General features: G+C 46.4%; 1 protein-coding gene across 7 annotated transcripts in view; it reads right to left on the bottom strand.

Moving 5' to 3' along the window:
* LOC139269044 (unconventional myosin-XVIIIb-like) overlaps positions 1-25,611 on the bottom strand; it is a 452,517-nt gene that overhangs the window by 233,129 nt on the left and 193,777 nt on the right. For all 7 annotated transcript variants that reach the window (XM_070888021.1, XM_070888023.1, XM_070888024.1 and 4 more), the window contains 2 exons: positions 21,142-21,301; positions 15,854-16,037 (listed from right to left, as the gene is read on the bottom strand). In XM_070888021.1, the coding sequence (XP_070744122.1) occupies positions 15,854-16,037; positions 21,142-21,301 (344 nt within the window). The remainder of the gene's footprint in view (positions 1-15,853; positions 16,038-21,141; positions 21,302-25,611) is intronic.

Below are 25,611 nucleotides of genomic sequence, written 5' to 3'. Positions count from 1 at the left end.
CCATCCGCTCCCTGGCTGCTTTCCCACCTGACAGGGCTGTCAATCTAGCTGGCCATCGGGCGAGAAAGCTTTTGTGAAGATATAAAAGACGTCCTGTAGTTAATTTCAGCACGGCATCCGGCCAACCCGTACTTCCAGGTCTCCCGTCCGAAAAAACCCCCACACTCCCGTTCTCTTCACAACCCTGAACAACTTGTTTCAACTCAAGAACACGTTTGCAAACAGCATGTTTTACAAATGTAAAAGTCATGATTTTTTTAAATATAGCGCATTTAACAGAGTAAAATGTCCCAAAGTGCTTCACAGGAATATTATGGGGTAAAAAATTTGGCACCGAGCCATTTGAGGAGAAATTAGCGCAGGTTGGCCAAATAGGTAGGTTTTAAGAAGCGTCTTGAAGGAGGAAAGAGATGTAGAGAGGCAGAGAGGTTTAGGCAGGGAGTTCCAGAGCTTCGGGTCCAGGCAACAGAAGACACGACCACCAATGGTTGAGCGATTATAATCAGGGATGCTCAAGAGGGCAGAAATAGAGGAGCACAGACATCTCGGGGGGTGGTGGGGCTGGAGGAGATTACAGAGATAGGAAGGGGCGAGGCCGTGGAGGGATTTGAAAATAAGAATGAAAATTTTGAAATCGAGGCATCGCTTAACCGGGAGCTGTAATGTCTGTAAGCTTGTAATGTTTGTAGCTCCACACTGTGGATGTGGACATATTGTGTACTGCAACTGCAAAGTTAATAATAAACAGAACCAGGCAGATTCCGGAGGCTTCCGAGAGAGCTGCCTGCCATGTAGGAAGCTATGTGTGCTAGTGCCCTGAGAATATATCACATTTGGCGATGAGATGGGATTTTTTGAATGATTTAAAGCTTAAATTTTGTTGGTGAAGGATTCAGCCAGCCGACAGAGAGACTTTGGAAGTTTCTGTCTTTGGAAAAAGCTATAAAAATCCGAGGTAAAATACAGCACACGGTGTGAACAACTAGAGATTAAAATGGCAGGTGTAATCGAACCTTTGGGGGAATATAGACATGACCGGGAATATTTTAAAGCGTATGTGGATCGGCTAGAAATGTATTTCACTGCAAATAACATAATCGAGGTTCCAGACAATGCAGTCCAGAACCGAGCTGTGTTGGAACGTAAGAAAGCGATCTTCTTATCGGGGCGGGTCCAGCATTGTACGAAAATCTGCTTGTGCCTGACAAGCCAAAGGACACAATGCTTAAGGAGATTTTAACGAAGCTGGGGCGGCACTATAACCCCAAACCATTAGAAATTGGTGAAAGCTATCGTTTCGGGATTCGGAATCAAAAGGCTGATGAACGTATCAGTGATTACATCGCAGCATTAAAAAAAGCTATCGATGCACTGTAATTTTGGAAACTTTCAAAACCGAGCATTACGGGATCATTTTGTTTGTGGGGTGAAAAATGATGTGATCAGAAGGAAGTTATTGACGACGGATGACTTGACTTTTGAGATTGCTTGTCAGACAGCGAGGTCGATGGGCATGGCCAAACAATATTCCCGAGAATGAAATAATAATTACAGTCATCGGTTAACCGAGGTAAATCACCTGCAGGTTCAAAGTAAAGACCGAAAGTCTCAGAAACTGGAAATTCTAACAGAGCGTCGAAGTCATGCTATAGGTGCCTGAGACAACACATTGCTCAAAGTTGTCCATACGTGAAGGCAGAGTGTTTCTTCTGCAGAAAGACTGGGCATCTTGCGAAGGCATGACGACTGAAGGGTAAACCAGTTTTTAAAGCTATGAGTCCAGCGTTCAAAGCTATGAGTAGAAATCCCAAGAGACTAAATAGCATGGAAGAACAACAACAGGACGAGGAGATGTTAGAGTTACACGTCACCAGGAGCATGAGGTTAACGGCCAGCGATTCAGAAAGCATCAAAATCCACATACATGTTGCGGGATTCAAGATACCAATGGAAATTGACACGGGTGCATCCAGAGTGTCGTACCGGAGTCGCTGTACCTCGACAAATTGTGTGATTTCCAACTGGAGAATTCCAAGATAGAGCTGCGAGGCTACTCGGGAGAGAAAATTCCTGTGGTAGGACATCACCGTATCGGTGAAATATAAAGTTCAATTTCAGAACTTGCCTCTAATATTAGTGAAAGGAGACAAGTCTGCCTTACTAGGAAGAAATTGGTTGAGCTCACTGAAGCTGGATTGGAGTAAGATATTCTGTGTGGAAGTGAGACTTTCATCAACGGATGAGGTTATCAAGAAGTATCCAAAGGTGTTCTGCGGAACGGGCAGTCCGATCCAAGGCTTCAAGGCAAGTGTCAGGGTACAGAAATACGCTAGATTGGTTTACTACAAGCCACGTTCCATACCATATGCACTCAAGAAGAAAGTTGAGCAAGAACTCAAAAGACTAGAGACTGAGAACATTATTTGTAAGATATATCGATGTAATTGGGCTACACCCATTGTTGTTGTACTTAAGTCCGATGGTAAGGTAAGATTGTGTGGTGATTATAAAGTAACCGTAAACCAGGTTCGAGAGGGTAATGTCCCCAATATACTGCCAAATATAGAAGATTGGTCACAACAATTGTTGTAGTTCATCCATGCGGTCTCTAAATGTCTGCCATTGCCCATCCACCGTCAACCCCTTAAATATAATTCGCCAATCTATCCTAGCCAATTCACGCCTTATACCTTCAAAGTTACCCTTCTTTAAGTTCTGGACCATGGTCTCTGAATTAACTGTTTCCTTCTCCATCCTAATGTAGAATTCCACCATATTATGGTCACTCTTCCCCAAGGGGCCTCGCACAACGAGATTAATCCTCTCTCATTACACAACACCCAGTCTAAGATGGCCTCCCCCCTAGTTGGTTCCTCGACATATTGGTTTAGAAAACCATCCCTTATGCACTCCAGGAAATCCTCCTCCACCGTATTGTTTCCAGATTGGTTAGCCCAATCTATATGCATATTAAAGTCACCCATGATAACTGCTGCACCTTTATTGCATGCACCCCTAATTTCCTATTTGATGCCCTCCCCAACATTACTACTACAGTTTGGAGGTCTGTACACAACTCCCATTAGCGTTTTCTGCCCTTTGGTATTCCGTAGCTCCACCCATACCGATTCCACATCATGCAAGCTAATGCCCTTCCTTACAATTGCATTAATTTCCTCTTTAACCAGCAACGCCACCCCGCCTCCTTTTCCTTTCTGTCTATCTTTCCTAAATGTTGAATACCCTTGGATGTTGAGTTCCCAGCCTTGGTCACCCTGGAGCCATGTCTCCGTGATGCCAACCACATCGTATCCGTTAACTGCTATCTGCACCATTAATTTGGCCACTTTATTCTGAATACTTCTCGCATTGAGGCACAGAAACCTTCAGGCTTGCCTTTTTAATACACTTTGACCCGTTAAAATTTTGCTGTAAAGTGGCCCTTTTTGTTTTTTGCCTTGGGTTTCTCTGCCCTCCACTTTTACTCATCTCCTTTTTGTCTTTTGCTTCTGTCTCCATGCATTGGTTCCCATCCCCCTACCCTATTAGCAAACACTCCTCCAAGGACATTGTTTCCGGTCCTGCCTAGGTGCAGACTGTCCGGTTTGTACTGGTCCCACCTCCCCCAGAACTGATTCCAATGCCCCAGGAATTTGAATCCCTCCCTGCTGCATCACTGCTCAAGCCACATATTCATCTGAGCTATCCTGCGATTCCTACTCTGACTAGCACATGGCACTGGTAGCAAACCCGAGATTACTACTTTTGAGGTCCTACTTTTTAATTTAACTCCTAGCTCCTTAAATTCGTCTCGTAGGACCTCATCCCGTTTTTTACCTATATCGTTGGTACCAATGTGCACCACGACAACTGGCTGTTCACCCTCCCTTTTCAGAATGTCCTGCACCCGCTCCGAGACATCCTTGACCCTTGGACCAGGGAGGCAACATACCATCCTGGAGTCTCGGTGCCGGCTACAGAAACGCCTATCTATTCCCCTTACAATTAAATTCCCTATCACTATCGCTCTCCCACTCTTTTTCCTGCACTCCTGTGCAGCAAAGCCAGCCACGGTGCCTTGAACTTGGCTGCTGCTGCCCTCCCCTGGTGAGTCATTCCCCCCAACAGTACTCTGTTATGCAGAGGGATGACCGCAGGGGACCTCTGCAGTACCTTCCTTGCACTGCTCTTCCTGTTGGTCTTCCATTCCCTATCTGGCTGTGGACCCTTCACCTGTGGTAAGACCAACTCGCTACACGTACTAATCACTTCATTCTCAGCATCGTGGATGCTCCAGAGTGATTCCACCCTCAGCTCCAATTCCGCAACGCGGTCCGTCACGTGCTGGAGGCGGATACACTTCCCGCAGACATAGTCGTCAGGGACACCGGAAGTGTCCCTGAGTTCCTACATGGTACAAGAGGAGCATATCACGTGTCCGAGCTCTCCTGCCATGTCTTAACCTTAATTTGGCGACAACAACCACTAAATGAACTTTTGAAAAAACAGATCCATTGCAAGTGGTCAAAAGAATGCGATGCAGCATTCAAGGAGTGTAAAAGCAAATTGGTAGAGAGCACCATGTTAGTTCACTATGACATATCTAAGGAGATTAAGCTAGCATGTGATGCCTCTCTGTATGGAGTTGGGCAGTGATCTCTCATGTATTACGTAGTGGGTAGGAGAGACCAATTGCTTTTGCTTCACGCACTATCAGTACTAGTGAGAGTAATTATGCGCAAATTGAAAGGGAAGCTTTGGCATTAATTTTTGGGGTCAAGAAGTTTCACAAATATCTGTATGGTCGTAAGTTTACCATTGTTACAGACCCTAATCCCCTAACAGCAATCCTCCATCCAAAGTCCCCAGTTCCAACATTAGCTGCAGCCCGAATGCAGAGATGGGCTTTGATTTTGTCAGCATATACATATGATATTGAATACAGACGATCAGCTGATCACAGTAATGCTGATGCAATGTCTAGATTGCCTTCCCCATCACAAGTTACACCCGATAGGGAAGAAGTGTTTTATTTTTCATACATTGATGAACTGCCAGTCACAGCTGAAGAGATTGGTAGAGCAACCAAACGTGACCCCGTGATGTCAAAGGTGTATGAGTATATTGCAAATGGATGGCCAAACCAGGTAACAGACAAAGATACACGTCCATTCTTCATTCGTAGGAATGAATTATCAGTCGATAAAGAATGTACCATGTGGGGTGCAAAAGTGGTTATAGCAAATAAATTCAGGTCCAAATAATTAGGAGACCCCCATGACCAGCACCTGGGAATGTGCTTGACCAAGAGTTTTGCACACAGTTATTTGTGGTGGCCAGGTCTTGATAAAGGTATAGAGTACATCATGAGTCAGTGTACGACATATCAATCGGTAAGCAAGCAACCACCACCAGTACCATTACAGCCATGGAAATGGCCTCCCAGGGTGTGGCAAAGGCTACATATTGATTTTGCTGAGTTAGAAGGACAACAGTTGTTCATTGTGATTGATAGCCATTCGAAGTGGGTTGAGGTGTTTCCAAAGTGGAAAATAACAAAAAGTAAAACATTGGACATTTTGTGAAGATTATTTTTTTCATTTGGCCTCCCTGAAGAAATTGTTTCGGATAATGGACCACAATTTCGTTCAGAAGATTTTGCACAATTCTTCTAAAATGGTGTGAAACATACCAAGGTTCCACCATACCATCCTGCTTCAAATGATGCAGCAGAGCGCACTGTACAAATTGTAAAACATGCCCTCATAAAACAAATGTTAGATCCAAATCCAAGGAAATGACAGTTGTCATTGGATCACAAATTGGCTAATTTTTTGATTACATATCGAAATACTCCTCATACAACTACTGGTAGAACACCAGCAGAGTTGTTTCTCAAACGACAGCCACGAACCAGATTCTCGTTGTTAAAACCAAATTTGGCATAGTCCATAGAAGAGACACAATTAAGACAGAAAGAGAATCATGATAGAGGTAGAGTAAAAGAGAAAAGTGTGAAATTAAACCAGAAGGTGAGAGTGAAGAACCATCACCATAAATGGTTAAAGTGGTTATCAGGAGAATGGTGAAGATATGTGGTACTCGCACATATTTGGTGAAGATGTTTGATAATGGACAGGTTAGGTTTGTTCATATTGATCATATTTTACCTACAGACATGGAAGGAGTTAAAGGTGGGAACGAGTCAATTATTTCTGACTCATCAGATCGTTTTGATACACCAGTAGCAAATCCTAATTCCAATGTACTGGAAACAAATCCAGGAGAGAATCAGAATGAAAGTCTGAGTCCGTGTCAGGAAAACAAAGAGTCTGAAGTTAGAGTGACTTCAAATGAAAATCAAGGAAATTCCGTGGAGGAAAATGTTCCTCAGGATGAGCCTCGAATGAGTTTAAATTTGACACCATGTTTGGAAGGTTCTGTTCGAGAGCAAAGGTATCCTCGTCGAAACAGAAAACAAGTGGTGAAGTTAAATTTGTAAAAATGAAAAAAAAAAGTTTATATCCAGTGTTATGTATAAACATGAAAGTTATGTATGATGTTTGTTATAATAACTTCTTCATTAAGGAGGGAGAAGTGTAATGTCTGTAAGCTTGTAATGTTTGTAGCTCCACACTGTGGATGTGGACGTATTGTGTACTGCAACTGCAGAGTTAATAATAAACAGAACCAGGCAGATTCCGGAGGCTTCCAAGAGAGCTGTCTGCCATGTAGGAAGCTGTGTGTGCTTGTGCTTTGTGAATATATCACAGGAGCCAATGTAAGTCAGCAAGCACAAGGGTGATGGATGAACTGGACTTGGTGCAGGTTAGGACTCGAGCAGGCGAGTTTTGGATCACCTCTAAGTTAAATAGGGTAGAATGTGGGAGGCCAGCCAGGAGTGCATTGGAATAGTTAAGTCTAGAGGTAACAGAGACATGGATGAGGGCTTCAGCAGCGGATTAGCTGAGGCAAGGCCGGAGATGTGCTATGTTACGGAGGTGGAAATAGGCGGTCTTAATTAAGCTGCGGATAAGTGATCGCTGGTTTATTTCAGGGTCAAATATGACACCAAGGTTGCGAACAGTCTGATTCAGCCTCAGACAGAAGTTGGGGAGAGGGATGGAGTCAGTGGCTAGGGAACAGAGTTTGTGGCGGGGACCGAAAACAATGGCTTCGGTCTTCCCAATATTCAATTGGAGAAGATTTCTGCTCATCCAGAACTGGATGTCGGACAAGCAGTCTGACATTTGGCGACAGCGTAGGGGTTGAGACAAATGGTATTGAGGTGGAGCTGAAACTAAAATGTAATCTCGGGAAACCTGCCAATAGGAACAGGAGAAGCCCATTCAGCCCCTCGAGCCTGTTGCACAATCTGACGCTTAATGAAGCAATACTGGCAAACATATGGGAAATGTTATTTAATTCAATGCTCTTATCCCCAGCCATCAACAAATAATTAGTTCACACGTTACTTGTTGTGAGCAGAAAAGGTTTTCTTAATACTGTTCAGTTCATTTTTCATCTGAAATCAGCTCATTTAACGAGCACTTAGCTCAATTATTTTTATGATGCCTCACAACTTTCTCAATACCCTGTGGTCCAGTAACTAAATTCAGCTCTTCCACCCCTTTGGGTTTGGTACTTTCATTTAATCTCATTAGTTACCTCGTAATTTTCAATGCTTTCGAGCACATCTGCTGCGCGTACAGTTTTGGTCTCCGTACTTAGAGAAGGATATACTTGCATGGGAGGCTGTTCAGAGACGGTTCACGAGATTGATTCCGGAGATGAGGGGGTTGACTTATGAGGATAGGTTGAGTAGGTTGGGCCTATACACATTGGAGTTCAGAAGAATGAGAGATGATCTTATTGAAACTTATAAGATAATGAGGGGGCTCGACAAGGTGGATGCAGAGAGGATATTTCCACTCATAGTGGAAACTAAACTAGGGGACATAGTCTCAGAATAAGTCGCTGCCCATTTAAAACTGAGATGAGGAGAAATTTCTTCTCTCAGCAAGTTGTAAATCTATGGAATTCTCTGCCCCAGAATATATTTAAGGCAGAGATAGACAGATTTTTGAGTGATAAGGGAATAAGGGTTATGGGGAATGGGCAGAGAAGTGGAGCTGAGTCCATGATCAGATCAGCCATGATCTTATTGAATGGCAGAGCAGGCTCGAGGGGTCAAATGGCCTACTCCTGTTCCTATTTCTTATGTTCTTATGATAGCTCTGTGCATTTTTTGCAACATGTCCAGTAAGGTGAATGAGAAAGCTCTCAGTGAATTGTTTTAAACACTCCATCCGTCCTGTACCTCCGCAGGAGCTTTCTAATGCATTTGGAGTGCGGCAAAAATACCACGAGACCTTGGTTCTGATTTTCGCTATCAAAACATTTTATGAATAGGTGAAAAGCAAACATTTAATAGAGAAAATAAATATTTACAGTGGAATTATACTAACCAGCCCCTCGAAATGCATAAATGGCCACAGTGTATGTACTAAGTCATTATTTTGCACTTAACCTTTGTACACACAGTATATTATTCTTGTAGCTTTTCCATTTGCCGGAGTTAAATCGGTCTAACCTATCAGTCCCTGAAGATGCCGACTGGCTCTGTTGTGTATCTGTAAAGCATGCACTCCCATGTTCCGCCACCAGGGAGCGCATCCCCTGAAGCCCCAAAGGATCCCAGCATCCCTTGGGAGCACTGTATATAAGCCGGCCCCTAAGGCCTGTTCCTCACTCTGGAGTGTCTTATTAAAGACTGAGGTCACTGTTACTTTAACCTCCCTGGGTGCAGTCTCATCTGTGTTAGGAACACAATAACTGGTGACGAGTATACGAATCCAACGCAAAGATGCAGCAAACTGTGGCCATCCTGGAGAAGTTCTCGGCGGGTGAGGACTGAGAAGCCTATGTCGAACGGCTAGGCCAGTACTTTGTAGCCAACGAGCTGGACAGAAAAGGAAGCGCTGCAAAAAGGAGAGTGGTCCTCCTCACGGTCTGCGGGGCACCGACCTACAGCCTCATGAAGAATCTTCTGGCTCCGGTGAAACCCACAGATAAGTCGTATGAGGAGCTGTGTATACTGGTTCGGGAGCATCTTAACCCGAGGGAGAGCGGGCTGATGGCGAGGTATCGGTTCTACACGTGCCAGCGATCTGAAGGTCAGGAAGCTAAGGCGACTTGCAGGACAATGTGAGTTTGATGGCTACCTGGAGCAGATGCTCAGAGACTTTTTTGTACTGGGCATTGGCCACGAGACCATCCTATGAAAACTTTTGACTGTAGAGACACCGACCCTCAGTAAGGCCATTGCGATAGCACAGGCGTTTATGTCCGCCAGTGATAACACCAAACAAATCTCTCAGCATACAAGTGCTAGCAATGTTCATAAATTAACTGGAACTGTGTTTGCGAGCAGAAATGTACAAGGAAGAAACCATGAGTCTGCAACTGCCAGCAGGCCTCAGGTGACCCAGATGACTCAGAGTCCGCAACAAAGGATGAATGCAAGGCAATTCACACCTTGTTGGCGTTGTGGAGGCTTCCATTCAGCCTATTCATGGGTATGTTTGTAAGAGCTGTGGAACAATGGAGCACCTCCAACGAGCTTGCAGATGAGCTGCAAGCTCTGCAAAACCTGCTAACCACCACGTGGCAGAGGAAGATCGGTCCATGGTGGACCAAAGCAATTTTGAGCCTCAGGGAGAGGAGGCCGATGCTAAAGTACATGGGGCACACACATTTTTGACAAAATGTCCACCTATAATGCTAAATGTAAAATTGAATGGCTTACCCGTAGACATGGAACTGGACACTGGCGCTAGCCAATCCATCATGAGTAAAAAGATGTTTGAGAGACTGTGGTGCAACAAGGCATTCAGACCAGCCTTGAGCCCCATCCACACGAAACTGAGAACATACACCAAAGAGCTTATCACTGCCCTGGGCAGCGCCATGGTCAAGGTCACCTACGAGGGCACGGTGCACGAACTGCCACTCTGGATTGTCCTGGGCGATGGCCCCACACTGCTTGGAAGGAGCTGGCTGGGCAAAATCCACTGGAACTGGGATGACATCCGAGCGCTATCACATGTTGATGAGGCCTCATATACCCAGGTTCTTAACAAATTTCCTTCCCTTTTTGAGCCAGGCATTGGAAACTTTTCGGGGGCGAAGGTGCGGATCCACTTGATCCCAGAGGCACAACCCATTCACCACAAGGCGCGAGCGGTACCTCACATGATGAGGGAGAGAGTGGAAATCGAGCTGGACAGGCTGCAACGCGAGGGCATCATCTCCCCAGTGGAATTGAACGAGTGAGCCAGCCCGATTGTTCCAGTACTCAAAAGTGATGGCACGGTCAGGATTTGCGGCGATTATAAAGTAACTATTAATCGTTTCTCGCTACAGGACCAATACCCACTACCTAAGGCAGACGCTCTATTTGCGACACTGGCAGGAGGCAACACATTCACCCAGATCGACCTGACTTCGGCCTACATGACGCAGGACCTAGAGGAGTCTTCGAAGGGCCTCACCTGCATCAACACGCACAAGGGACTGTTCATCTACAACAGATGCCCGTTTGGAATTCGGTCGGCTGCAGCGATCTTCCAGAGAAACATGGAGAGCCTACTCAAGTCGGTACCATGCGTGGTGGTTTTTCAAGACGACATATTGGTCATGGGTCAGGGCACCGTCGAGCACCTGCAAAACCTGGAGGAGGTCCTCCAGCGCCTGAATCGCGTAGGGCTGCGGCTGAAGAGGTAGAAATTCATCTTCATGGCAACAGAAGTGGAGTTTTTGGGGAGAAAGATCGCGGCCGACGGCATTCGGCCCACAGACGCCAAGACAGAGGCTATCAGGAACGCGCCCAGGCCACAGAACGTCACGGAGCTGCGGTCGTTCCTGGGACTCCTCAACTATTTTGGTAACTTCCTACTGGGGTTAAGCACCTTCTTAGAGCCCCTTCATGTGTTATTGCGTAAAGGTGAGAACTGGGTATGGGGAAAAAACACAAGTAATTGCTTTTGAGAAAGCCAGAAACATTTTATGCTCCAACAAGCTGCTTGTATTATATAACCCATGTGAAAGACTTGTAATAGCATGTGATGCGTCGTTGTACGGAGTAGGGTGTGTATTACATCAAGCTAATGTTGCGGGGAAGTTGCAACCTGTCGCCTTTGCCTCCAGAAGCTTGTCTAAGGCCGAGAGGGCCTACAGCATGATTGAGAAAGAGGTATTAGCGTGTGTGTTCAGGGAAAAGAAAATGCATCAGTACCTGTTTGGCCTCAAATTTGAGCTGGAAACTGATCACAAGCCCCTCATATCTCTGTTCGCTGAAAACAAGGGAATAAATACTAATGCCTCAGCCCGCATACAAAGATGGGCACTCGCGCTATCAGCGTATAACTATACCATCCGCCACAGGCCAGATATCGAGAACTGTGCGGATGCTCTCAGTCGGCTACCATTGCCCACCATGGGCAGGAAATGGCGCAGCCTGCAAACTTGTTGATGGTCATGGAAGCATTTGAAAATGATAAATCACCTGTCACGGCTCGCCAGATTAGGACTTGGACCAGCCAAGATCCTCTGCTGTCGCTAGTAAAAAATTGTGTACTGCACGGGAGCTGGGCCAGCATCTCCGTTAAAATGCAAGAGCTAATCAAGCCATTCCATCGGCGAAAGGACGAGCTGTCCATTCAGGCAGACTGCCTGTTGTGGGGTAACCGTGTAGTGCTACCCAAAAAAGGCAGGGAGACGTTCATCTCGGATCTCCACAGCAAAACACCCGGGTATAGTAATGATGAAAGCGATAGCCAGATCCCACGTGTGGTGGCCTAGTAGCGACTCTGACTTAGAAACCTGTGTATGGCAATGCAGCGTATGTGCTCAGCTAAACAACGCGCCCAGAGAGGCACCACTAAGTTTGTGGTCCTGGCCCTCCAGACCATGGTCGAGGATCCATGTCGACTATGTGGGCCTGTTTCTTGGTAAAATGTTCCTGGTGGTGGTGGATGCTTTTTCAAAATAATGTCGGGAAGCATCGCCACCGTCACCATTGAAAGCCTGAGGGCCATGTTTGCCACCCACGGCCTGCCTGGTATACTGGTCAGTGACAACGGGCCATGTTTCAGCAGTGCCGAATTTAAAGAATTCATGACCCGCAATGGGATCAAACATGTCACCTCGGCCCCGTTTAAACTAGCCTCCAATGGGCAGGCAGAGCGGGCAGTACAAACAATCAAACAAAGCCTCAAACGAGTCACTGAGGGCTCATTCCAAACCCGCCTGTCCCGAGTACTGCTCAGCTACTGCACAAGACCCCACTTGCTCACAGGGGTGCCCCCGGCTGAGCTACTCATGAAAAGGACACTTAAAACCAGACTCTCGCTGGTTTACCCCAACCTGCATGATCAGGTAGAGAGCAGGCGGCAGCAACAAAATGTAAACGATGGTCGCGCCACTGTGTCACGGGAAATTGATCTGAATGACCTGTGTATGTGCTAAACTATGGACATGGTCCCAAGTGGATCGCGGGCACGGTGATAGCTAAAGAAGGGAGTAGGGTGTTTGTAGTCAAACTACAATGGACAAATTTGCAGAAAGCACCTGGACCAAACGAGGCTGCGGTTCACAGACTGCCCTGAACAACCCACAGCAGACATCACCTTTTTCGAGCCCACAACACACACCCAAAGGATCAACGACACCACCCCAGACCAGGAAATCGAACCCATCTCGCCCAACAGCCCAGTAAGGCCAGGTTCACCCAGCAGCCCTGCAGGGCCAACAACACGCCAGCCCAGCGAAGGCACAGCCAACACACCAGAACAGACATTTGTACCGAGGCGGTCCACCAGGGAAAGAAAGGCTCCCGACCGCCTCACCTTGTAAATAGTTTTCACTTTGACTTTGGGGGGAAGTGATGTGTATCTGTAAAGCATGCACTCCCATGTTCCGCCACCAGGGAGCTCATCCCCTGAAGTCCCAAGGGATCCCAGCATCCCTTGGGAGCACTGTATATAAGCCGGCCCCTAAGGCCTGTTCCTCACTCTGGAGTGTCTTCATAAAGACTGAGATCACTGTTACTTTAACCTGCCTGTGTGCAGCCTCATCTGTGTTAGGAACACAGCAGGCTCAACTGAACTCAGGTTGTTAAAGAGTGCATTGAATACCCTCAATAGGTTGGGCCTATACTCATTGGAGTTTAGAAGAATGAGAGATGATCTTATTGAAACGTATAAGATTCTGAGGGGGCTTGACAGGGTGGATGCAGAGAGGATGTTTCCCCTCGTGGGGGAATCTAGAACTAGGGGGCAGTTTCAGAATAAGGGGTCGCCCATTTAAAACGGAGATGAGGAACAATTGCTTCTCTCAGAGGATCATGACTCTTTGGAATTCTCTACAACAGAGAGCAGTGGAGGCTGGGTCATTGAATATATTTAAGGTGGAGATAGACAGATTTTTGAACAATAAGGGAGTCAAGGGTTATGAGGAGCGGACAAGGAAGTGGAATTGAGGTCAAGATCAGATCAGCCACAATTTTATTGAATGGTGGAGCAGGCTCGAGGGGCCAAATGGCCTACTCCTGCTCCTATTTCTTATGTTATATTCATATGTTTAAAACAGTTGCCAGGGCTTCCTGGATTTGAATAATTCTGAATGATATTCCAAAGTGATTGCAGTCATACCTGTAACTGAGCAAATCACACGCTTTGATGGGGCTTGGCTCCTCTCTGCAACCTTTCCAGGAGACTGGCCGATCCTCGCAACATTTGTGTTGAGTTAGGCTGGGACGTGGAATCTTGGCCTGGATTGAACCTCTTCCCAGCACTCCCACCCTGCCACGGCCCTGAGCGGTTTTCCTCGGATTATTTGTGCAAAAGTGGGCTCCAGGCAGGACCCCCCCCCCCACCCCCTCCGGTAAGAGGGCGGCCCACCGTTGATGGGACACTGAATTTGATAGCGTTGCGGTGGGACGTCTGCTGCGGCAACAAAGGAGCGAGGAGGAGGAGGACTTAAACAGAGCAGGAGAGAGCCAATGTTTGGGGCAGGAGAGAGCCAAAGATTGTTTTTAAACTGCTGGACAGGTTCTCAATCATAGCGCCCATTCTGCCCAGTTCAGACCACAAGTGTGGATCACAGGACTCCAATTAGTATTTTAAAATGGGCCTACAGTAGGTCTCACTTAGTGGGCCTGGGGAAACGTTGTCATGACAACGGGTTGGTAGATCATTGCCTCCCATTTTTGAGAGTGCTGCCATCTCATTGTCGCTGGATGGGAGGCCTGAAAATTCAGACCATTGTTTCTAATGGTCTGTGGCATCACTGTAGGGACAAGGCCACCCAAAATGGCCGTTCGGTTACTACTTCCGACCAACAGGAACAATAGGTGAAACTTGAGATGAAATAAGGCTAATAGATGGTAACTAAATATATTAAGACCAAGAAGGTTCATTTCGAGTTTGTGCGCTAGTGTAAAACTATCGGCCGCCCGTTTAACATCTCTCGTTTTACATTTGTGTCAGCCGTGGCTCAGTGGGTCGCACACTCGCCTCTTGAGCCAGAAGTTTGTGGGTTCAAGTCCCACTCCAGGGACTTAAGCACATAAATCTAGGCTGACACTGCTGAGGGAGTGCTGCACTGTCAGAGGTGCCGTCATTTGGATAATACGTTAAACCGAGGCCTTGTCTGCTCTCTCAGGTGGATGTAAAAGATCCCATGGCACTATTTCGAAGAAGAGCAAGGGAGTTATCCCCGGTGTCCTGGGGCCAATATTTAGCTCTCAATCAATATAACAAAAACAGATTATCTGGTCATTATCACATTGCTCTTTGTGGGAGCTTGCTGTGCACAAATTGGCTGCTGCGTTTCCCACATTACAACAGTGACTGCACTTCAAATATACTTCATTGGCCGTAAAGAGACATCCGGTGGTCAAATGAATGAATGAATGAATGAGTGAATGTGTGTGTGTGTGTGTGTGTGTGTGTGTGTATGTATGTATTCCGCTTGCTATCTCCATTGAAGTCATAGGGGCCGAATTTGCCCCTTCCCTTGAGGTCTGTTATCACCGGAAATCACCGCATGGCGGGAGCAAGATCTTCTCAGAGGAATTTCGCCATCGGGGGTGGGGCACATCGGCAATGGCGAAGTTCCGCCGAGAAGATCTTGCTCCCGCCGTGCGGTGCCAAAAGCTGCGTTACTCAGGCGGTGCAGTGAGGATTGGCCTTCTAACATGGCGGTGCGACTCCCATTAAAGGGGAGGACGCATTGCCGCTGCCGCCATGTGTTTTTTTTGTCGGCCGACTACCATGTCGGGCCGACAATTAAGGCCCCCCCGGGTTCGGCCAGGCCGCCAACAGGCAGCCTGGCACCCCCCTCTTGGGTGCCAGGTCGCTGGCCCGGCCAAAACCCTCCCTGGTGGCCGAGTGCACCGAACTTAAAAAATCCCGCAGGCTCTCCCCTTTAAGTGAAGGAGAGAGCCGTGGTAACTCGGCGCCATGAGAACATCATCAGCGCTACATGGATGACTGACAGTGGCGGTGTCTACACCTGCCCCCAACCTCCGCCCCTCTAGTGTGCTCACCGCCGCATATCCGCCCCCAATATGAACGACCTCCGCCAGAAAAAAAAAATGCCAAAAAGCAGAATTTCGCTCAATAGACTTAAAATGAGCCCCCAGGAGCCTGTCAAATACCTAGATCTAGGACTGAGTTTGATGGGCTTCCATCAGTTCACTCGTGTCAAACAGAGCCAAATGGAAGCCAGTACACCCATCCTTGGTATAAATACAATCTCTGGTCCCATCGTCCAGTCTGTTCACACTCACCACTTGCAGCTTGATGAGCGCACAGATGGATTTCCGGTTCACAGCAGCAAAGCTGGTGCTGAATGTCTTCCGAACACAACTGATCCTGTGCAAAGCCTGCTGGGAAGTGCCCTCCAGCCCAGACACGGACCGACATATCATCGGGATTTTGGATCGTGAAGAGAAGAGTTTCTTGAGGAATTCACTGGTTGGAGGAAGTGATCAACAGATTAGCTGTACTTTATTGTTGGTGCTGTGTCGAACAGTCTGAGAGTTCCAGGTTTGACGTCCAGCCTTTTGATGTTTGCGTGTACTGTACCCAATAAGCTGTCACTTGACAGTCTCAATAAATTATTTGGGTATTACATAAATCAGATCAACGTAAACCGGAGCAAGGTGCCCAGCCAGAAGGAGGTAAAGTTGACAATATTTCCAAATAAGGTTACATTTAAACAACCTTTATGATTGCCCATTTGGATGAGACGTTAAACCGAGACCCTGTCTGCTCTCTCAGGTGGATGTAAAAGATCCCATGGCGCTATTTTGAAGAAGAGCAGGGGAGTTATCCCCGGTGTCCTGGCCAATATACATATCCCTTAAACAACAGAACAAAAACAGATTATCTGGTCATTATCACATTGCTGTTTGTGGGAGCTTGCTGTGCACAAATTGGCTGTCGCGTTTCCCACATTACAACAGTGACTACACTTCAAAAAGTAGTTGTAAAGCACTGTTTGGAGCCCAGAAAGATTAAAAAGGGAAAAAAATGCATTTTCAATATAGTCTTAAATGAGCAAGGCTTTATGATGCTAAATATAATCAGCCATTGAACATTACACGAGGTGGAACGATTGATTCTAAGTGGAGAGAGTTTGGCTCATCAGAAACCCTGGTGCTTGAACTTCAAACGAACGGGTTTCATCAGATCTGAATGTCACATGGAAGTGAAGCTTGTCATTCTCATTTCCCTCCAGAACAGCGAGTCGGGAAGGAGACCAAAGTAATAGCTTAATCCAAATTCCACCACTTGAATCATGATTTGTATAAGGCAATCAGTGAGCAACACCGACAATCTCATTGCAAGGTCCCTGCCTAGGGTGCTTTACCCACTTGAAGAATAACATGCATCGGAACAGATTCTTTCCTAAACATATAGGTAGAAATAAAACAGAAAACTGACAGAGAAATACCGCGGATGCTGGAATCGGAAATAAACAGAGACTGCTGGAAATCTCAGCGGGTCAGGCAGCACCTGTGGAGAGAGAAACAGAGTTAACGTTTCAGGTCAGTGACCCTTCATCAGAACTGGAACTTTTCCACAGAAATACAAGACTATCTGTAGCCGACAGGACCAATCCAATCCCGATATGGAAACCGATATTATAACTGCTTTGAATGTTTCTCTCTTGATCCTTTCAAGCTGCAAATATCAATTCTCATGTCCGTGCGTCCTCTTTGCCAGGCCTTTGCTGAAATAAGGACTCACTGCGCCATCTCCTGCTCAAACTCATCCTTCCCAGCACCTCAGGAATGTTCAACCCCTTACCTCCCTCAATCTCCCCTTCCTCCTGCCACGTTCCGACTTCTCAATCTCAAGCTTGCCATCTTTTCGAGACATAGCTCACCTCCTTTCATACTCTCTTTAACCTTTGTGGTGTCCTGTGCTGAAGGCCTTGACCATTCACAAGATTCTTCACTAAAACTGCAGTTTGTAGCACGGGTTTGCATCCCATTGCGTTAACGGGATCTCCGTTTAGACCAACGTCAAGTCTAACTGTGGCTTTTCTGCATAGTCTGTACGCCATTCAAGAAAAATAATTAAAAAGAATAGCTTGCCCTAATCCATGGTAATCTTTTTAGATTGATTTCAGTACAGAAGTGTGAGTTTAAAAAGCCAAGGTAAAGCATATATCAATCCCAAACACCATACAGTGCAAAGACCCACAAGGGAGCTCAACGTTAATAAAATACTTGATATTGATTAACCAGTTAATGGTGCAATAAGTATTAATAATGCAAGTAGCTTAAAGAACAGTCATTCTGAGCGAACAGGTGGACCAGTCCACAATGCAGTGTGTGCCAGAAAGGATTGGCATTTGGGGCCACAGAAACCGAACGCAGGAATGCTCATTGTCAGTGTCAGTTCTAAATTATTCTCACGGGGTTGGGTTAAGCATACATACCAACCCCTGTGCAAAAAGCTTATAGGATGTGTGCAGAATCTAACAACTCAATAAATTATCTTGCGGTTTTGATTAAACAGTTGTCCCTCTCAACAACTTGTATTTATATAGCGCCTTTAACGTGGTAAAAGTCCCAAGGCGCTTCACAGGAGTGTTAGCAACAAAATTTGACATCGAGCCACATAAGGAAATATTAGGGCAGTAGGTTTTAAGGAGCGTCTTAAAGGGAGAAAGAGAGATAAAGAGGCAGAGAGGTTTAGGCAGGGAGTTCCAGAGCTAGGCAGCTGAAGGCATGGCAGCTAATGATGCAACTATGAAAATCAGAGGTGCGCAAGAGGTCAGAGTTAGAGGAGTACAAAGATCTTGGGGGAGTTGTAGGGCTGGAGGATATTACAGAGATTGGGAGGGGCGAGGCCTTGAAAGAATTTGAAAACAAGGATGAGAATTTTAAAATCGAGGCGTTGCTTAACCGGGAGCCAATGTAGGTCAGCGACCTCAGGGGTGATGGGTGATCGGGACTTGGTGTGAGTTAGGACACAGGCTGCCGAGTTTTGGATGACCTCAAGTTTAACTAGAAAGTGGGAGGCCAGCCAGGAGTACGTTGGAATAGTCAAGTCTAGAGGTAACAAAGGCAGGAACGGTACAGGGACGGTGGGGTAGGATGCACATCCCATCATATTGTTCTCTGAGGGTTAGTTTAAGAGACTTGGGGCAGGGTAGAGGGACCTTTAATCTGCAGGAAACCATCTCTATGTACCGGACGTGGAAGTACTTGTTAACACTGGTGTCAAAAAATTGGGGGGAAATCTCTTGGGTCCGGCACACGCAGAGAATGAAACTATGGTGTACCAAAGAAATGTTCTCCATTTTTGGGGGAGAAAAAAATAATTAGTCCATAAAAAATAAAATGGTTAGAACTGAAGTATCAACTGCATGAAATTATAGCAAGATTCTACATAAAGTGTGTCCAAGAATTGGTGACATAGTTGAACTCCACTCCTGAAGACTGCTCAGTTGGATACCGTTCCACAAGGGCCAATCACCAAATGGGACCTCAGTCAATTGCTCATTATTCCTGTGTGAATCTTGTACATTGGGAGACTATTCAATGGCAGAGCACAGGAGTCTATCCCATTCCTGCCATTAGGAATATAAGGAAGAACATAAGACCATAAGAACAGAAATAGACCATATGGCCCCTCGAGCCTGCTTCGCCATTCAATAAGATCATGGCTGATCTACCCCAATTCCACTTTCCAACCTGATCCCCATAATCCCTTCATTCACTTAAGAGTCCAAAAATCTATCAATTTCAGCTTTGAATATAGTCAACGATTCAGCATCCACAGCCCTCTGGATTAGAGAATTCCAGAGATTCACAACCCTCTGAGTGAAGAAATTTCTCTTCATCTCAGTCCTATATGGCCAACCCCTTATCCTGAAACTATACCCCCTAGTTCTAGACTCTCCAGCCAGGGGAAACAGTCTGTCAGCACCTACCCTGTCAAGCCCTCTCAGAATCATATGTTTCAATGAGATCACCTCTCATTCTTCTAAACTCCAGAGAGTCTAGGCCCAATCTACTCATTCTCTCCTCATAGGACAACCCTCTCATCCCAGGAATCAATCAGTGAACCTTGGTTGCACCCAAGGCAAGTAAATCCTCGCTTAGATACGAGACCAAAACTGTGCACAGTTCTCCAGGTGTGGTCTCACCAAAGCCCTGTACAATTGTAGCAAGACTTCCTTACTCTGGTACTCTAAACCCTTTGCAATAAAGGCCAGCAGACTATTTTGCCTGCCTAATTGTTGCTGTATGTTAATTTCTGTGTTTTGTGTACAAGGACACCCAAATCCTCTGAACACCAAGTCGATTCACATGTACCGATAGCTAGAGTTACCTGTGGAATCAGGTTGAACGATGAGGGGGTTACCTTATGATGATAGATTGAGTAGACTGGGTCTTTACTTATTGGAGTTCAGAAGGATGAGGGGTGATCTTATAGAAACATTTAAAATAATGAAAGGGATAGACAAGATAGAGGCAGAGAGGTTGTTTCCATTGGTGGGGGAGACTAGAACTAGGGGGCACAGCCTCAAAATACGGGGGAGCCAATTTAAAACCGAGTTGAGAAGGAATTTCTTCTCCCAGAGGGTTGTGAATCTGTGGAATTCTCTGCCCAAGGAAGCAGTTGAGGCTAGCTCATTGAATGTATTCAAATCACAGATAGATAGATTTTTAACCAATAAGGGAATTAAGGGTTATGGGGAGCGGGCGGGTAAGTGGAGTTGAGTCCACGGCCAGATCAGCCATGATCTTGTTGAATGGCGGAGCAGGCTCGAGGGGCTAGATGGCCTACTCCTGTTCATAATTTTTATGTTTTTATGTTCTTCTTCACCTCGTGGTGCTGGGGCCAATTGCAGCAGCCATGCTGCCACTCTGCCCAAGGTCAGCTGGGTCGGCAAGACTCAGTTGGCATACGTATTCATTCCTGGCACTTTTGTAGCATCTTGTCCATCAGGCAGTAACACTTACATTGTGGTCTCCTCTTCATTGGGTGACCGCTTTGCAGAACACCTCCGTTCAGCCCGTAAGCATAACCCCGAGCTTCCGGTCGCCTGTCACTTTAATTCTCTGCTCCACTCCCACTCTGATCTCTCAGTCCTCGGCCTCCTACTCTGTTCCAACGAAGCTCAACGCAAGCTTGAGGAACAGCATCTTTCGATTAGGACTTTACAGCCTTCGGGACTCAACATTGAGTTCAACAATTTCAGTCCACAACCTCCGCCTATATTTTTTTCCCTTTCTTTTACTACCCCTTCCCCTTTTTTACTCATTCCCACGGCAGCTGGCGATGATTTCACCATTCACACCCCATCTAGACTCATCTTTTGTTTCCTAACTTGTGCCATTACCATTTATTTTTGCCCTTTTGTCTATCTAATCTCTCTTTCCTCCCCTCCCCCTTTCACTGCCCCCTGCACTTCCTTAAGAATCTGTTACATCTCAAACTTTTCCCATTCTGACAAAGGGTCACAGACCCGGAACGTAAACTGTGTTTCTCTCCACAGATGCTGCTTGACCTGCTGACATTTCCAGCATTTTCTGTTTTTAGTAACACTTACATTCTGGATTCCTGCAGCACCTGGCTGGCATTCTCTAGCGATAGGTTCTGCTTGGCTTTGTTGATCCAGCCGGTCAGGTCATACCTCACAGGGTCCATGCCAAGCTGGTGGCCAATCACAAACTGCTGCTCCTGCTCGCACCTCCTCAATGGCTGTTTCTCTACAAGCACAACATCATCGGTCAGTCACAGACAGGGACCTTAAGCTGTAGCCAATTTGCGTTAAACTTCCTGAAGTCCTAGGAACTAAAGTGGATCTGAAGTGGCGGAGGGAGAGAAATGCGGTTGGATACTGACCCTGGCCAGGGGCACTAAAGGGTGAACGCCAGCATTCGCGCCACTCGGTAAATTCAGTGTGCCGGTACAGGCGGCGCTGAGGAGTATTGCCCGGGAGCGTAGCGCTGGTGTGCAACGCCCCCGGTATCGCCACGGAAGCAAAATTTGGTTTGCGCTGCACCCGTAGCACCCCCTAGTGACCCCGCCAGAGAAAGCGGGCGTGCAGAGCTGTCCCAGGGGCACTAAGGGAAGGAATAACTGCATGAGGTAAGTCTGATTGATAATTTTTTTTGCATCTTACGTTTATTTGGGGCAAATAATGTCTAGGGAATGTTTTTTGCTCTGATTCTTTTTTTTGCAGGGAGGCCTCTCTTAGGGTGCTACGAAGCCGGCACTTTAGCAACGGAATATTCAGTTGCTCACCCGGCCTTGCGCCCCAAGAGAAGTGTGGGACGCCTCGCGCAGCGCTCCACTCCACTCTCAGGACGCAACCACTGAATTTTGTGGCTGTCGTCGCTAACCATTTTCCAACGTTAAATTTAGCGACCACCCGACATTAGTAGCTTAGGACCCCTCCAACCAAATTGCATCCCAGAATTTATAGATGAAAGAAAATGCAAGGGGAAGGGGCGAGGGCAAGGCAGTTTTGTTTTAAAAGCTTTCCCATCTTAAGAAAGTATAGACAAATTAAAAAAAAATGTATATTCATTCTCAGGATGTGGGCGTCGCTGGCAAGGCCAGCATTTATTGCCCATCCCTAATTGCCTTCCACAAGATGCTGGTGAGCCGCCTTCTTGAACAGTAGAGGGCAGTTAAGAATCAATCACATTGCTGTGAGTCTGGAGTTAAGTATAGGCCAGACCAGGTAAGGACAGCAGATTTCCAGGTAAGGACATTAATGAACCAGATGGGTTATTACAACAATCACGGTCACCATTACTGATACTAGTTTTTTTATTCCCCAGCTGCCGTGGTGGGATTCGAACTCATGTCACTGGATCATTAGCCCAGTCTTCTGGATTACTAGTCCAGTAACATAACCATTGAAGGATGAGTACCCCCACAGACCAAGAGAGAGTTAAATGTGAACACCTTTTTGTACATGTCATACACCTATGCCAAGAAAGCCAACATTGGCAGCTGCTGGGTCTGTGCCCATGTCCCCACACACTCGGAGGATGGAATCCCCCTACAATCAATCCCATTTAGTGATAATGAGACGCCAGCTGGATATTTGGAGTTAGAACAGGTTCCATACGCGTTGGCTTTTATGCCATAGAGGCAGACGGCAGCACCATAATAAAACTTAAAAGTCATTGGTATAATCCAGAACATGTAGTGGGTGGAGATGGTCAACCTATAACGATTCCTATCTACCACCATTCCTGAGAACAAGGTGTAAAGAAGGGACAGGGAGGGGGGGCTATGTCTCACAAGGCAGGGACGACCGGAAGATCCTATTGTGAGATACCTTTGCGGTTTACGACTTTAAATACTCATTTTGTGTAACCCCGAGTTGAGTTGTTGCTTGGTTGAGGGATCTACATCCAACTCCCCTGGTCCCTTGTATTAGTAAACTGTGTGTGTTTTCAACTCTCTAACGTAGTCTCGGAGTAGGTTTATTTCTACCTCGGGGTTTTCCCCTAACAACCACTGTGCTATTGTAACCTCAATCATAAAATGCGGTTCGGTTTCTCATGGTGCAAAGACCTGCCATTGTGCATCGCAGTCTCAACGAGTGGAGTGCTGTCCATGATGGATAAGCTTCCAGGTTAGTCCAAAGCACTGGCCCTCCATTAAAGTGAATGCACACAGGTATCATCTCCCCATAATTGATATCACCAGAGTAGCTCTGGCGGGGGGGGGGGCGGGAGGGGGAGGGGAAGGTGACCCAAAATGACAGGTCTCCGCAAGTCAGAAAATGATCACAATTTGACCAACCCTCCAGAATGGGGGCAATCAATGGAAACTCCTCATCCTGACCAGAAGGCGTGACTAGTTCTGTGGGCGGGGCCTGCGTCGGGTGAATTGACCTTTGAACCAGCGTAAAACATCGCTATGGGAGTAACGCACTGACATTTTAAATTTGCAATCTTTTACACAGGGCATACAGCACAGCAACAGGCCATTCGCCCAACCTGTCCATGCCGGCGTTTATGCTCCACTCGAGCCTCCTGCCCTCATCTAAATCTGTCCGCAAAACCCCCTATTCCCTTCTCCCTCATATGCTTGTCTAGCCTCCCTTTAAATGCATCGATACTATTCACTTCAACCACTCCCTGTGGTAGCGAGTTCTACATTCTCACCACTCTCTGGGCAAAGAAGTTTATTCTGAATTCCCCATTGGATTTCTTGGTGACTATCTTATATTAATGGCTTCTAGTTATGCTCTTCCCCATAAATGGAAACACTCTCTCTGTAGCCACTCTATCAAAATCTTTCATCATTTTTAAGACCTCAATGAGGTCACCCCTCAGCCTTCTCTTTTCAAGAGGAAAGAGACCCAGCCTGTTCATCCTTTCCTGTTAGGTACAACCTTGCATTTCTGGTGTCATCCTTGCAAATCATTTTTGCACCCTCTCCAGTGTCTCTTTTTCTTTTTTGTACTACGGTGACCAGAATTGTACACAGCGCCATTCCAGTTGATTCTGCCCCGATTACGCTGATATCTGAGCAGAAGCCAAGTAGAAACTCCAGGCCACAGTTTCTTCAGACAGCTGTTGATGGAGCAATATAAACATAAAGGGCTGGATTTTTGTGATTTCTCTGCTCTGTTTTTGGTCCCGGAGTGGCGGCAATGGCGGGAGTGAGGTGTTTTGGCCGCCTGCAGCGCCCTGCAGCGATCCACGGGTGCGATGTGTGTTGTGGTGGCGTGGGCAATGTTTTTGTGGGGGATTTTTTTAGGTTTCCCCCCCCCCACCCCCCCCCCCCCCCCCCAGGCGTCTCTCGGAGCGCTCCCAGCCCGGCTCTTTAGCTCAGGAGTTTCCCATCCTAACGCCCCCAGAGAGGTGTACAACGCCTCCCTTAGCGCTGCGCCCCCTGACTCAGGGCCCAGCTGCCCAAACTTACCGACTGAGACACAAACTGTTCCCGGGCGCTAACTTTCGCGTCCCACCGCCATTATTGCCCCAAAAACATTTCAGCCGAAAATCCAGCCCAAAATAACTCCCTTTTATGAATGCACGGATAGGAGAAATATATTAGAGAGGAAAGGTGCATGTTTGCACCATAGTTCGTTAATCTGTGACCCCATGGGAAGGTGCCAGGTAGAACCTTCAGGTCAGTGGTAGCAGCCTCGGTTAAGGGTCAGATAGTCATGGGTACAAGCACATATATAATCCAGGCTGACATTTCAGTGCAACATCGATTGATGCTGGCTTTCAGATGAGACTGTAAGCCAAGGCCCTTTCTGCCCTCACAGTTGGACATAAAAGATCCCATGGCATTAATGAAGAAGCATAGTGAAGTTCTCCCCAGTGTTCTGACCAAAATTTATCCCTCAACCAACACCACTAAAACCAATTGGCCCAGATTTTGCTGCAATAATAATGGCAAGGCTATCAGCACTCGCCGTTATTTCAGGGTTAATCTGACAGCAACATCCGGTGTCCGTACAGGCACGGTTAAAGGCAGAAATCCAGAAATAGCTTTAAGAGGTGCCTTGCTCCTCCACAGGGTGCACTGTTACAGTCCTCGTCAATAGACTCGGCCACTGAAATCACTAATGACATGAACTTGGGGCACTTACCCACTAGTTTCCCACTAAAGATGCCAGAAAAAGCTAGGGCCGGTGCATTTAGGAGTAAGTGAGTTTTTAACGGTGTAATAAGTGATAATTATTGCTGAACAACCACTCTGGCGCTGAAATGTTTTTTTTTATATATATATATATATATAAAGTGTGGAGTCTCATTCCCTTAGAAGAAAAATAATGTTGCAGAGTTTGAAAAATAAAAATAAAATAATTTTCTTAACTTTTTCTGTTTGTCTCTTTTATCTCTCGACCGATATCCCATCTGTATTTCCCAATTTATTTTGCTTCCTGTACATGATTTAATCATAATTTATATTTCATGTTTTTTACTTCCTGGTTTGCAGTCTGTGTGTCTCAGTGAGAATACTTCAATCTGATTGGTTGAAGAGGTTTGCTGTTGCTTTCCCTGTTCACAGATGCCACAGATCCCCGTAGAGGGTG

This window comes from Pristiophorus japonicus, chromosome 8 (assembly GCF_044704955.1).
Source record: "Pristiophorus japonicus isolate sPriJap1 chromosome 8, sPriJap1.hap1, whole genome shotgun sequence".
Lineage (NCBI taxonomy): Eukaryota > Metazoa > Chordata > Chondrichthyes > Pristiophoridae > Pristiophorus > Pristiophorus japonicus.
Note: the sequence above shows the minus strand (reverse complement) of the source record. Positions and strands in the feature narration are given on the sequence as shown.